Here is a 13,001-nt window from a genome sequence, read left to right as displayed (position 1 = left end):
ATCTTCTTATTTATTTAGGATTATTTCAAAGTTTTTGACATTTTTCGATATAGCTTCATTAAGCTAACCATGAGTCAAACTCAACAATTATTCAATGCAAGAGAAACCTTCGATTAGTGTAAATGTCATTGTATTGTCAACTTCAGATCCAACTTGAATTTTGATAAGCCAATATTAGTTCCGAGCACGGTCTTTTTTGAATGCGTGCTAAATCAATAATCCCATGACGCATCCTTATTTGCATTCGCTCATGCACAAATCTGTCATCCTGTCATCAAGCTTAACTGCTTTTATACGAGCACCAATTCAATTGTCTTGCTGTGGTGTATTTATTTATTTCGTCAATCAAACGTAGACTATATACAGTTTTCGAATATAGTGTTTACAAGTTTTTTTAAACGTTTTGCGAATGCGCATTACGCTAAAAAAATTTCCCAAGTATTGATTGCAAGAAGCCGTCACGCGATCGAATGGCTCGTATTTCGCATGATATGTGCGGTAATGGTTAACTGCGATCTCGAAGTTGCCAAAAAGGTGCGTAAAAACTTTAATTTTGATAACCCGGCAAAGTCAAAAAGTTCAACATTTAAAGCAAGCCATGTTTTACAAAGATTACATCGCGTTTCAAATTATTATTCATTTCCTAGAAATAATCAAGTTTTGTAATGATATTCCAATGTAAAATAGGAATGAACTCATTAGTCTCAGGAGCTGCGTTAGTCAGAATCTGCGGCACCTACTCGAGTTATAATGCGATAATATTCCTATATGCGTATCAATTTTTTTCTTGTACACAATCGAAAAAACGCGTATTTTTTTACATTGTTCGGTTCCGAGTGGTACCGGTACGTAATTCGATTTTGGTTTTCATAACGAAATCCATTTATAAGGCATTGATAATGTGCTGCAATAACTCGCGGAATAAACTAGTGAACAGGTCCGAAGACATTTTGAATAAAGATGTAAGATGGTAAAACAGATCCGGCGAGAAAGAGTTGTAGATTTTCTGCCCTTCTACGATTGAAACTGATCCCAGTTGTTGACAATTGAGTTTTTTAACTATTGGAATTAAATGTTTTTAAAATTTCCAAGACCATGTTTCATAATACAATCGATGGGTAAGCTCGTATCGGTTGCATTACTGTCAAATTCTACATCTTGTGCAACACATAAACATTATATTCTCTATTAAAAAAGCTCGAAGAAACGATTGTATTACTAACCATAACTGTTCAATTTGTTTGACCTTAACTTAATTTGTTTGACCTTAACCGTAAGCCCTTAGAGATTTGAACTATATAAAATGGTTAGTGACCCGTTCAGGTCGGAAATAAACAACGTATGGGCCTGACTATCCACCTGAGTAAAGCCTGATGCGAGAGGGTATTGGAGAGACAGTGGATAGAAAACCAGAAACTTCCGGTGCAAGAGTTTTTTCTATCTACCGTTACATAGTGATCTAGGGAAGGAATTTAGGTCTACTTTCTTCTACAAATTTGATACATATGATGGAGCGCTTACTATGGGTGACCAAGATTTTGAAATGAAATCAAAAATCTAAGTTTCGTTCGTTTGTTGTAGAAATATAAATAAACCCCATTTATTTTATGTAATTTTGTGAAAAATCTTTTCTTATCAATCTTTGAAAATAACTGATTTAGCTTGTTCGCAATCGACAAAAAAAAAGAATACCAAAGTTCTTTAATTGTGCTCAAAATGGCGGGGATTATTCTTCATCGAAAGTTATGTTAATTACCACAGCTTCGGATAGAATTGAAATCTGGTCGCGCTCTTTTTCAGATTTGTCCGATTTATTTCGAAATTCACCAAAATCCCGCCCATTAATGATGCATTTATTTGTACAATTCAATAAGGGTTTAACCAGTTGAACTGATTCTATTTCCAGACATTCTAGTACGTAGTTGCTACCGTCTACGTCGCGTACAACTATTCAAATAAACACAATCAACAAATCTGTTACATTGGAAAAAGGAAAAAAAGAATACAACCGCTCTCATAAATCATTGAAAGTTTCAATGGTCATGGCCAAAAAAATGTGCAACTTCTTGAGGCTAGGTTCGAACGTCTCTAGACTTGTACATTATTCATCGACAGACATCCTGGAGATAAACAGCATATTGAACTCTTCTCCGGTTAATAACATGCTCTTTTCAGAACAAATATTCATTCGTGTCCGGTGAGCTCTGCAGATGACATTCACATGTGTTTGACTCACTTCCAATAAAACCGTCATCCAGAACCGTGCAAAGGAAATTCCAAAAACACACGTGACCTGGAAAGTCAACAAAATATTATCAGATGATTCAACTGTGTACCGCTCATCAATGGCGACGTCAGCTGATAAGAACTTTACTATCTTTTCCGACGAGGAAATTCTTGAGCACTGTTTCAGCGTACAGCGTGTTGATGCAGGTGCTGTCTTATGTACCTGCCGCGTCACCCACAAGTGCGGACTACGTCATACATTAACTCGGTGCAGTTGGATGCGGGTAGTAAAACTTGTAATCCACAGTTATTGACAGCTATAAACTTGGAGGAGACTGAAGCCATAAAGCTTCGTGGTGAATGTCATTTACAGAAAGGTGCCTGTGATGAATGGGATTAACGTCACTCACAAGGTTAAGCTCAATTCATATACAGTTTAACCCTCATGGGTCAATTTTTCATTACCTACTTTCATTACGTCTTGTTCCTCTTCTATTTCTCGTATAAACTCAACCCCAGTAGCCAAAATTTCTATTGGAAACTCCATGCTTCCTTTGCTCGATAGCCGTGCATGGTAACTCTCAGATGGTAACCATCTGCGTTGTTTGGTTTCTATGATTCGATACCCTTTTCAAATTTCATGTTCATCGGACGTGAGAATCATGTAAAAGAGTTAATCAAATCCAAATTCATACTGAAGCTGAAGAAAATTGAGAAACGAAAACTAAACTTCTGGGGTTTCGAAGTAATTGATGGCAGAAATAGAGAAGAAATTTCTTTTAGTTTTTTAGTATTGAATTCTACTGAGTCTGTTGTTAAGCCCGAATATACACACGGCGTAATAACGCATTCTCCTATAAATCAGAAAGCGTAATGGCGCCTTCCGTGGGCGCGCCTTATAACCAGATCTTTTTATAGCTTCGCTTTTTAGCAAAGAAAGTGGTCGCCCGCCGCCTTCTACTGTGCACTTAACTGCTTTCCGTGTAGACGTATCGTGCCTTCCACACGGCCTCGTGTCACCTTTTATTGGCGAAGGCGCTGGCAACGCCGTGTTGTATCATTTTCCGCCTGCTCGTGACGTGACTCGAGAAGTATGTTACTTTATTATGTCCTCCAACAAGCATAAATAAGCATAATTTCCGCGTAGACGAGCGGAAGGTGGCAGAAGCTAGAGGCAACATTGGAAAGTTTGTCACGCCGTGTGTGTATTCGGGCCTTTAGGTTATTACATAACCATATAACGAATACGAAATCACCCTACAGAAAATACTAACCTACATGTATAAAGAAAAGAAAACAGTTGTCGGGTCTATCATTAGTAGGTACTGATCTGGATATGAGTAACGCACCTATACTTACTAGGGTGGGGAAAAATGATCGATTTTCCAGAACCAAGTTTTTTTGGTTACTTTTGGGGCCCCAAACAACCCTAAACTTACCGGAAGTCGATTGGTTTTGTCTCCGATTGGCGCATTGCATTTCAAATTCATATAAAAATTTATACCTTTCTAGAAAGCTCAATAATGATCTAATAATGCACTACATTATGTAAAAGTATAGTATTTTAGATGCCTAACAACTTTGCAGAAGGCACTGAATAGCTTGGATGTCCCTAAGAAGTGCTATAGCTGTTCAAAGTTGAGTATGTTGATTTAAATGCAGAAAATCTTGTTTTCTGCCAACATTACCAATGTACCGGCGCCAGTAGGATTCCCATCAGAAGTAACCTGTCGTAACGAGTTTATACACTCAGCTGGATCAAACAAAGAAACTCAGGTCAAGATTCTAGGCATAGGTAGAATCTACAACGTGTTTCAGAGGTTACTTCTGATAGAAATCTGACTAATGCCGGTACACTGGCAGTATTGGCAGAAAAAATGATTTGCAACATAAATTTCGACATACTCAACTTTGAACAGCTCTAGTATTTTTTTGGACTCCCTAGCTCTTTGATGTCTTCGGCCAAGTTGTTGGGCATCAAAAAACCTACCATTTGAAGTCATGAAACCTATGGTTTGAGCCACTCTGAGCTCTTTAGAATGGAAAATGCAAAAACGTTGGCTTTTCCATACAAATCTCCATATAAATTCGAAATGCAATGCGCCAAGCGGAGACAAGACCTTTCGACTTCCGATAAATTTAGGATTGTTTGGGGCTCAAAATAGAACAAAAAAAACTTGGTTCTGGCTTTCTGCTATCAAGTTTCGTTTTTTTCCATATAACGATTCCCCCTCCTAATACCTACTATACACATAAAATTGATCGACTTGATAAGTTCGAAAAAATAATCGAGCGACGCGAAAATATGTTGTTTCTGAGTAGCGTTGTAATCTTTTCGCTGTCACCCGCGCATGACTCAAACGACGATGTTCTTATAGACATCCACGAGGTGGTCGATTTGGTCCACACTGACATCTGTGGGCCAATGGATACAGTAACACTAGGCGGTGCACGATATATCACAGTCGTAATCAACGGCTTCAGTCGGTTTGCTACAGTCTACTATCTAAAATAAAAATCAGAAGCAGTAGAGAGGATGCGGAACTCCTTTGAAATGGTCCACGCACGATTTGTGAGATATCCGACTGCCTGCTCGTCGGATCAAGGTAGAGAAAATAAGTCCAAGCAACTGGGAAGACTCTACCGAGCAAGAGGTATCACACCATAATTCACCATTACTTACTCGCTACATCAAACCGGCGTCGCTGAGCAAAAACTGAACAGTAAACAAATTTTTAAATCAACATTTGGTACGCAATATTTGCTTAAATGTGTAATCATAGACTAACAGACATAACACGTCGAACAAATTTTCAATAAAATCATCGTTTGGATGATTCCAGTACTTTACGTTAGTAACACTAGCACAATCTGCTGTCGTGTTCGCGCTGCGTCATGTATTTCGACATCAGCGCCAGCGTTACTGCATGTGTCAAATGGGGAACTACAAAATATGTATGAGATTGCATGACAGCGCCCCAGACGACGTTTTGTGGCGATGGAGCTAGGTTCCAGTGTTACGTCTGTTAGTCTGTAATTATACTTTGAAGAAAACTTCCTGCGCATTTTTTTGGCACTCGACATACAACTTCGTAGTTTTCTCACCAGCTCATAGCTGCGCTGTAAAAACGTTGACGGCGAACCTTCGGACCTTTCATTCTATCGATTGAGTCTGCGAAATTCACATTCACAACAAAATTATATCAGTGTACTGCGTACTAATTTACTCGCATTGTTTACAAAAGGATAGGTGTTCTAGTTATGGTACTATTTGGAACAACGGGTGAACCATAAGTAGTGGGACTAAATGAAAACAAGTTTGCCAGAAAAAAAAATGGAATATTTCACTACATTTTCAATCTCCTTCAATATTACGAAACCCACCTAGGGATCCACTTAATTGCTACATCAGAATTTGAGATGTTGAGCTGTTGTGGCTTCTCAACCCTTTTTGTACACCGACTAGGACAATACGGCCCAATACGACGGGTTCTTTTTTACAAAAAACAATTAATGGAATACACAGCGGTTGATGTTGGGGGTGTGCGAAACTGGCTTTTCTGGTGTCGAAACGCAACGAAACGAAATCAACCCTTAATTTCGGTTTCGCCAAATTAGTCGAAACGAAATCAAGGTGGATTTCGAGTTCTCGAGACGAAACGAAATTGGTCTCTAAATTTCGCGTAATTTCGAAAAATAAAATAAATGTTTCTGAAACATAGCATTACAATGATTTGTAACGTTGGAGCGTACGCTAACGAAGTACCCTTCAGCAGCTGATCGCAAGGCGCTTACCTGGTCGACGAAGAGTAACGTAGGTATTCAGATATCGATGAACCGACAATGACGAGAAAATCAAAAATGTTAAAAACTAAAATCTTGATGCATTTATTTATACAGATTATATTGCAGGTAATAGTAGCGCGATAGATACAAATGATATAAAGTTCAAACTCGAAATGTCTTTGTAAATAATAATTTAAACTTCTGAACTGATTTTTTTGGTTTGAATGCAACTATGTTTAAAATAGTAATCCTTCTTTCATAGCCCTTTCATCATTCAAAATCCAAGTTTTGTCCTAGAGCTCGAACTGGAAAACATACGAGATGGTAGGTAGGTTTTCAACTATTCCTGTGAGTTTTGGTGTCCCTAGCAAAGATAACTTTTCCAAAGAGTTTTTCCCTATGCAAACGTAAAAGTGACGAATCCGATAGGCAATTCCTCGGCGGCCTTCTGATGCATTTCTGCATTCTCTAAAAGCAGCAAAATTCACAGGAATGGTTAAAAAACTGTAAAACCTTTGGAGGGCAACTTTTTTTTCGCTTTTGTCGACCAGTGTTATTGAATTCTTTTTAACACCGTTTAGTCAGACTAGACTAAGTGACATCTTTATCAATTCGAGGAAAACAAAATTTAAGTTAACTATTCTGTAAACTTTGAAGTTTTCAATATTTTTGCACATTTTTTAATATAACTTAAAATTATTTTTTAACAGCAGTTACACAAAATATGTCCCAGTTTCAACATTTTTTTGTCATTTTAGATTTGGCCTAAACTTTTCATGAACGTTTCTATAGGCTGAGAAGCTATTTAAAATGCTATTTTGGGAGGGTTATTGTGATTATAAATATTTTCAGAGCCAAAAGTTTTTTGATCAGTGTGACGTCTCTGGAAAAGTTTTAGACAGTAATTTTATCTTTCCGATAAAAAAAAACTCTAAAAAAAAATCAATTTTTTAATGTAAAAGAAACATTAAAATTAATATAAAAAAGCTTATTTTTTAAAAATCTTTTTTTTATATAAAAATTACAAAAAAATTACCGAAGCGATGAAGAAGTCAAAAAAAAAAGTTATATTTAAAAAAAAAATTACAACATGTTTATTTTTGGAAGGACATTATTATTATCTACAACTTTGCCAAAGGCACTATGCCAATCAAACCAACTGTTTCGATTATAAAAATATTTTAATTACCCACAGAGTGTCCAATTGGAGATTAAAATTATTTTTTCTTTTGTTTTGTGATCTTATTCTGCAAATATATGTAAGTATGAAAAATTTATTAAAAAAAATGAAGGTTCAAGAAAACTGATTATTAGTTATTGCGCAAATTGTAAACAGAATTTTCAGTAATATTATTTTCTAAAAAACAAAAATAACAAATAGATAAAGGTTGTTTAATGTTGGATAATATTTCATTGTCTTTAACAAATATAATAATTTCCTTACCTGAAAGAAATTTAAAATACGCTTTTCTTTTGAGTATATTCAAAATAATTTTTAATTTGTTGTTGAGTATCAAAATAAATAAAATTTGTTTAAGCAGTTTGATCATCTACGATAAATTTTTCGCTTATAGTTATGGAAAATTGTATACTCATCTAGAAAACATCTAGAAAAATATTTTGTTGATAATAAGTGAAACCTTACTTTTAATGATTTTCAGGTATCGGATTTGTAACTTAGTTTTTTTAAATAAATCACAAAGTTTTTGAATGTCGAACAAAATATAAACATCTTTCTTTCTTCCTTCAGTTCACGAACATCCAGTTCTTATGTATTGTTTTTAAGACCAAAACGTTGATTTTTTTTACCGGTAGTTGAGTATTGAAATATACTTCCAGGAATAATAACATAAATCCCGACGTATTGCAAAATAGAACTATTATTCTAAAGAAGTAAATGCCATATAAGGCAAAGCCTGTTTAAAACAAAAAAGAAATTTCTTTGTTCGGATAAATTTGAAATATGTTTCAAAAATTTGATTACAGTTAATTGCTGACAACTCTCAAACTTTCCGTGACACTTATTAATTAGTCGTGTCAAATAAATTTATTAATTAAAAAATTGCGTCTTGACCTAGTGGCAATAATAAATTATTAGTCAGGAAAAAGACTACGTGGTCTATTCGTTAACCCCCACACCCCCCCCCCGCGTGATTTTTCGTGGTCTTTTGATAAGCCCCCCCCCCCCCCCCCCCCGTATCCCTATATATAACTACGTGGTTTGGGAACGGCCCCTTTGAAACAAACCAAAAATTATTTTTCTTTCCACCAATCAACAGTTAGAATGGAATGTTGTAATGCAACAAACAAATAGTTTTCTTTTTATTAAGTTATCAAATATCAATTAAGTTATTCGTAATCATCCTCGTTCTCTTATTCCTCGTTCTTTCTAACCTTTCTTTTCTTCTACCTTGTATGTTCGTCAAGTGCAAAGTCAGAATCACTTTTATGCTATAATCTGAACTTGTTTTTGACATTGTAAAATTTTGTGTCCCCTAAAACAAGAGTAACATTTCTCAGTTATGTGTTCAACGAGAGCGAACCATGTACTTTTTATTCATTCATTGATAAAGTATACTTTTTTGGTAACACGTTTAAAATATTTTTGATAAGATACCTGGCAATTTTGAAACCTATGCTGACTTTGAATTCAGAGTGTTTTGAAACAATACTAAAAATTCAGGCAATTACAACTTTTTCTGCTTGACACATCGATCACTCTGTCTGCACACTATAAGGCATGATATCTGGTCAGCCTAACGTTACCAATGAACTATCTGAAAAAACACATTTAAGTACACTACGGTGTGCGAAGAGGAGTCCTCTAACACAGAGAAATCCGAAAAAACACTTGAAAATTTTTACAAGTCGAGTAGCATAGAACATTTGGCTTGTAAGATAGAGCTTCAGAGCTTTAGTTTTGACAGAAACTGCTATGCCCTCCTAAACGAAAGTCAAAAAGTGACCTCTTTAACCTTGTGGGCTGCAAATATAACCACATTTTGATGTACGTAAAAGATGCGTAAAATTTATTCCTACAAACAAATTACTAGATACCTTGTAGCGCATTTGGACGGCTTCATATTCCTCGGATATGACTTCAGTGATGACATGAATTTTATGCTCTGCGTGAATAAAAAATACCTCCCGCATGATGTTACGGTTTTGTCTTTAAAAACAAAAATTACCGGCTGAGAGTTTATTCTTCTATGTCTGACTTAGTTTACCAGATATCTGTTGAGATATATTCAATTTAATTTATAGTCGCAATGAGCACAAATCAAAATAATGTAATAATGTGCAATTGAAATTTGGTCCGAAATTTCGTAACCGTCGAAATTGGAAGTTTAATTTCGCGAAATTTTAGGCGGAATTCAGCGAAATTCAACGAAATTTTTTGGCAATTTCGCGAAACCGAAATTTCGGGAAATTTCGAGTTTTGCGAAATTATACGAAATCATTCGAAATCTCGCACAGCCTTAGTTGATGTTACATGATAACTGAAAAGAAAAGTCTTTTGAAACTTCATGCCCCTTCGCATTACTTTCGTCAGAAACCTGGGAACGCCACTATGGGTATAGAGACTGTCCAGAACCTACCTGGTTATTTCAGAAATCCCAAATTTCATAATGATGTTTTTGTGTATTGTCCGTAGCTACGCCACTGTTCATTTTCTAGGTAGGTATTAAACTTGACTTTTTTCTTGGCACAATCTCAACCCCTAAATGAGGTGAAATTGAGCCAATGTTTATGTGCTTTTGGCCAATATCCATCTTAACCAAATTCGTGACAGTTGCTAATCACATATTAAAGCATACATTGACGTGATCAGGATCAAGTTCATTGCAGAAATGTGTATATTACAAGATAAGGAACAAAAACGTATACCTATTTGGTATAACCTCACCCCAGCAGACGGTAGCATTGAATATCTCTCTTAGGCACACCTTCAAAAAACAGGTTATTTCTCTTTTTCGCTTTTTTCATCTCGAAAAAAAATTAAAAAACATTTGTGAAGCCTAATAAGATAACTCCCTTAAGGATGATAATTCGGATTTAAGATTCTTCCCGTTGAGTTTAGCGCATCACTTCACTAGATACGTTACTGTAGTGAATTTTCTTTTGTAAGACCGGTTGCGTCGTCTTGCTTTACCATTTTTACCTCACTTCTCAAAAAAGGAAAATCTCATTATTTCCATAAGATGCAAGCATTCAAACCATTCAACAGATTAAACTTTACATTCTAGCTTTTCTCAAGTGACCATTTCACTCAATAATAATATAATTTTAACAGTTTAAAAAAAACATTCTACGCGATGCCTTTATTGACAAAATAATAAACACACGATAAAGTCATACATGCACGCACAAACATACACACACACTCTCTCTACCCGATACTCATACTAACTGGAAGGGTCATAGATACTTCCATAGAATAACGGCAGCCTGGTGGCGTCATGCCCCAACAACATCAGAAACGGTGTGTCGATCCGTACGGTAACCGACGGTAGCGATCGGAAGATCGTAGACGCCGTGACGGCGCCGCCTTCCGTTCCTTTCTCATTGATCTCCAGTTCTACCTTGTGAATAATCTCACTCGCGTAAAGTGGCATCCGAAGAGGGTTGTCTTGAAACCCATTCCTGTTGCGATCAGTTTGATCTAGCATCCCCGACAGATCACTACTCGTTGGGCTAAAAATAGTGCGAAGATTCAGCTTCTGCAGCACGTCTCTGAGATTAATCGTGTTGGAGATTTTCATTTTCGGCATTTGGATCAGCACTTTTCTGACAGTCATTTTGACTACCATATCGCCAATATCTTTACCCGTCAAAGTGCTTTGGAAACGTTGCAACTTTGCGCGACTTGAGTTGTTTGGTATGATTATGTAGAGAGCAGTTTTGTCACCCTGGTAAGGCAGCCCGACAATTTTTGCATCATACTGAACTGCGTCGTAATATGGGAAACATCCTATGACAGCCATCGATAGAACTTCCTTCACCGTCGATGGATTGGCATAACCGTCTGGGTAGAACTTCTTATAACTGGTTGCTTGTTTTTCGAACGCTTCCTTCCACAGACCTTTAAAGTATAGCGCATTCGCGACGATCATTTGAGTATCAGTGTTAATGTAGCTTGACACAATTTGATTAATTTTCCCATACGTATTATCACTCGCCCACTGGTTTATACTAGATGCTGACTGCTGAGGATTATTAGCAAAATCCATCTGGTTTACTGTGCTGTTGTAGAACTTTTGCGATAATTCTACGTACCTTCCGTTCAACGCAAGATCCCGCTTGACAAAGATGGCATTTGCCAAATGAATTATTTGAATTTCTTGCTGAAAATCATCCTCGTCATCATATTCATTGCAGCGGTCCGTTTGGCGCCATGGGATTGGATAAACATCCGGAGCCGATGAGGCTACCTCTCGAAGCATTTTCCCATACTGATGATGAATACCATTACGTTGCGTTTTGTCCGGAGGAAAATTCAACACTTGTAACAGTTCCCGTTTGGTTTCTTTGTCTGCCGCAAGCAGCAAAAGCGAGAGAGCACAAGCTATACTAACTGGAGAAAACACTGCTGCGTTACTTTGCTGGCCCAAAACCGTACCGATTCTTCTGGCCAGATCAGTGACGGTAAAAGATGCTGCATCATACTGGAACTGTGGTTGACCTTGACTAGGAGATGGGGCACTAAAACTTTGCCCCTGCTGTTGTTGTTGCGCCTGCTGCTGCTGTTGCTGCTGTTGTTGCTGCTGTACTGACGACACGGGCAATTGTTGTGGCTGCTGCTGAGCCTGGGGCTGATTAGGTTTGAGTTGATACCATTGCACACGGTATGGGTTCAATTGCGTTCTAGATGGTGCCTTCACTAGCGGTGAGCTATTCTGAGCATCGATCGTACTAAATACTGACAGTAAGACTAATACTACCGCACCTAACATATTTCAATTAACACTAAAAATCAGTCTTCGTAAATGGCACTAGATCGGAAGTACAATCGATCAATTGTACGCACGATCAGAAGATTATTCCGCAACCCTATCACACCTGTCTGAAAGTGATCGTTTCTAGTAAGCACTTGGCACTTCTTGTTTGCTTCGCACATAAGCTTCGACTGAACTTGGCGCCGACCGTCGGCAGCTGAACAAGTCGGACGACAAAATCTACGCTACCCACGAACGCATACTAGAAGAACTACCCACACACAGTGCCAGGGCAGCCGGCTTCTTCACACGGCATTTCTGCAACCGTAAGGCACCGATGGCAGTTATTAAATAGTAATTGGAGGTGCACGGTATTGGAAAGTTATCCGTAGAGCTCTTGCTCAAATATTACAACACCAGTTTAGCTAGAGATTTGTCAGTTAAACTACCACGAATACCTAATATATTGATTATAAACATAAATACTTCATATTCCCAAAAACCAACGTCAGAAAACTATTCGTACAAACGAACTTTAATTGATCTAAAGGATTCGGCGTAACTCTTCGTAACTTGTAATGAAGTCCTGAGTTTAGTACCCTAAAAATTCTACTATTAACCGATTCATGTATCTGGATATTTTGGAAAAGCGAGATGGAAAGTTCGTTTTAAAAAACAATCAAAAATTTTCTTAGAAGTTAACTGAAGCGAGCCACTCTACAACATCAAATCAACGCTCTCACACTCTCTTCAATTACCGGACCCAAATCCCAATGAAGATTCGTAAGATCGTCTTGAACGAAAAAACTGAGATCATACGATTCAGAACAAAAAACCAGCTGAAGAAGTTTCGTGACAACCCAACAACTCGTTTAAATGAATAAAAAACATCTGAAGAAATTAATTGCAATATAATGATTAACTCGAATTTGCAAGATAAATATGCACTTTTTACGACCTTTTTTTTTAATTTAATTGCATGCTTACTTCGATTGTGAATTTATTTTAGTGGGTTTGCTACAAAACAGAAATAAATGTGACATTTGTATTGAA

At 37.0% G+C, this 13,001-nt stretch overlaps 1 protein-coding gene across 1 annotated transcript; it reads right to left on the bottom strand.

Annotated features, from left to right (window-relative positions):
* Positions 1-10,297: 10,297 nt before the first annotated feature.
* On the bottom strand, positions 10,298-12,161 carry LOC129728650 (serine protease inhibitor 28Dc-like). Its single transcript, XM_055687102.1, has one exon. It carries the CDS (start codon positions 11,964-11,966, stop codon positions 10,419-10,421), a length of 1,548 nt encoding a protein of 515 aa, XP_055543077.1. The 5' UTR covers positions 11,967-12,161; the 3' UTR covers positions 10,298-10,418.
* Positions 12,162-13,001: the final 840 nt, after the last annotated feature.

Source organism: Wyeomyia smithii, chromosome 3, assembly GCF_029784165.1.
Source record: "Wyeomyia smithii strain HCP4-BCI-WySm-NY-G18 chromosome 3, ASM2978416v1, whole genome shotgun sequence".
In the NCBI taxonomy this organism is placed as follows: Eukaryota; Metazoa; Arthropoda; class Insecta; order Diptera; family Culicidae; genus Wyeomyia; species Wyeomyia smithii.
Note: the sequence above shows the minus strand (reverse complement) of the source record. Positions and strands in the feature narration are given on the sequence as shown.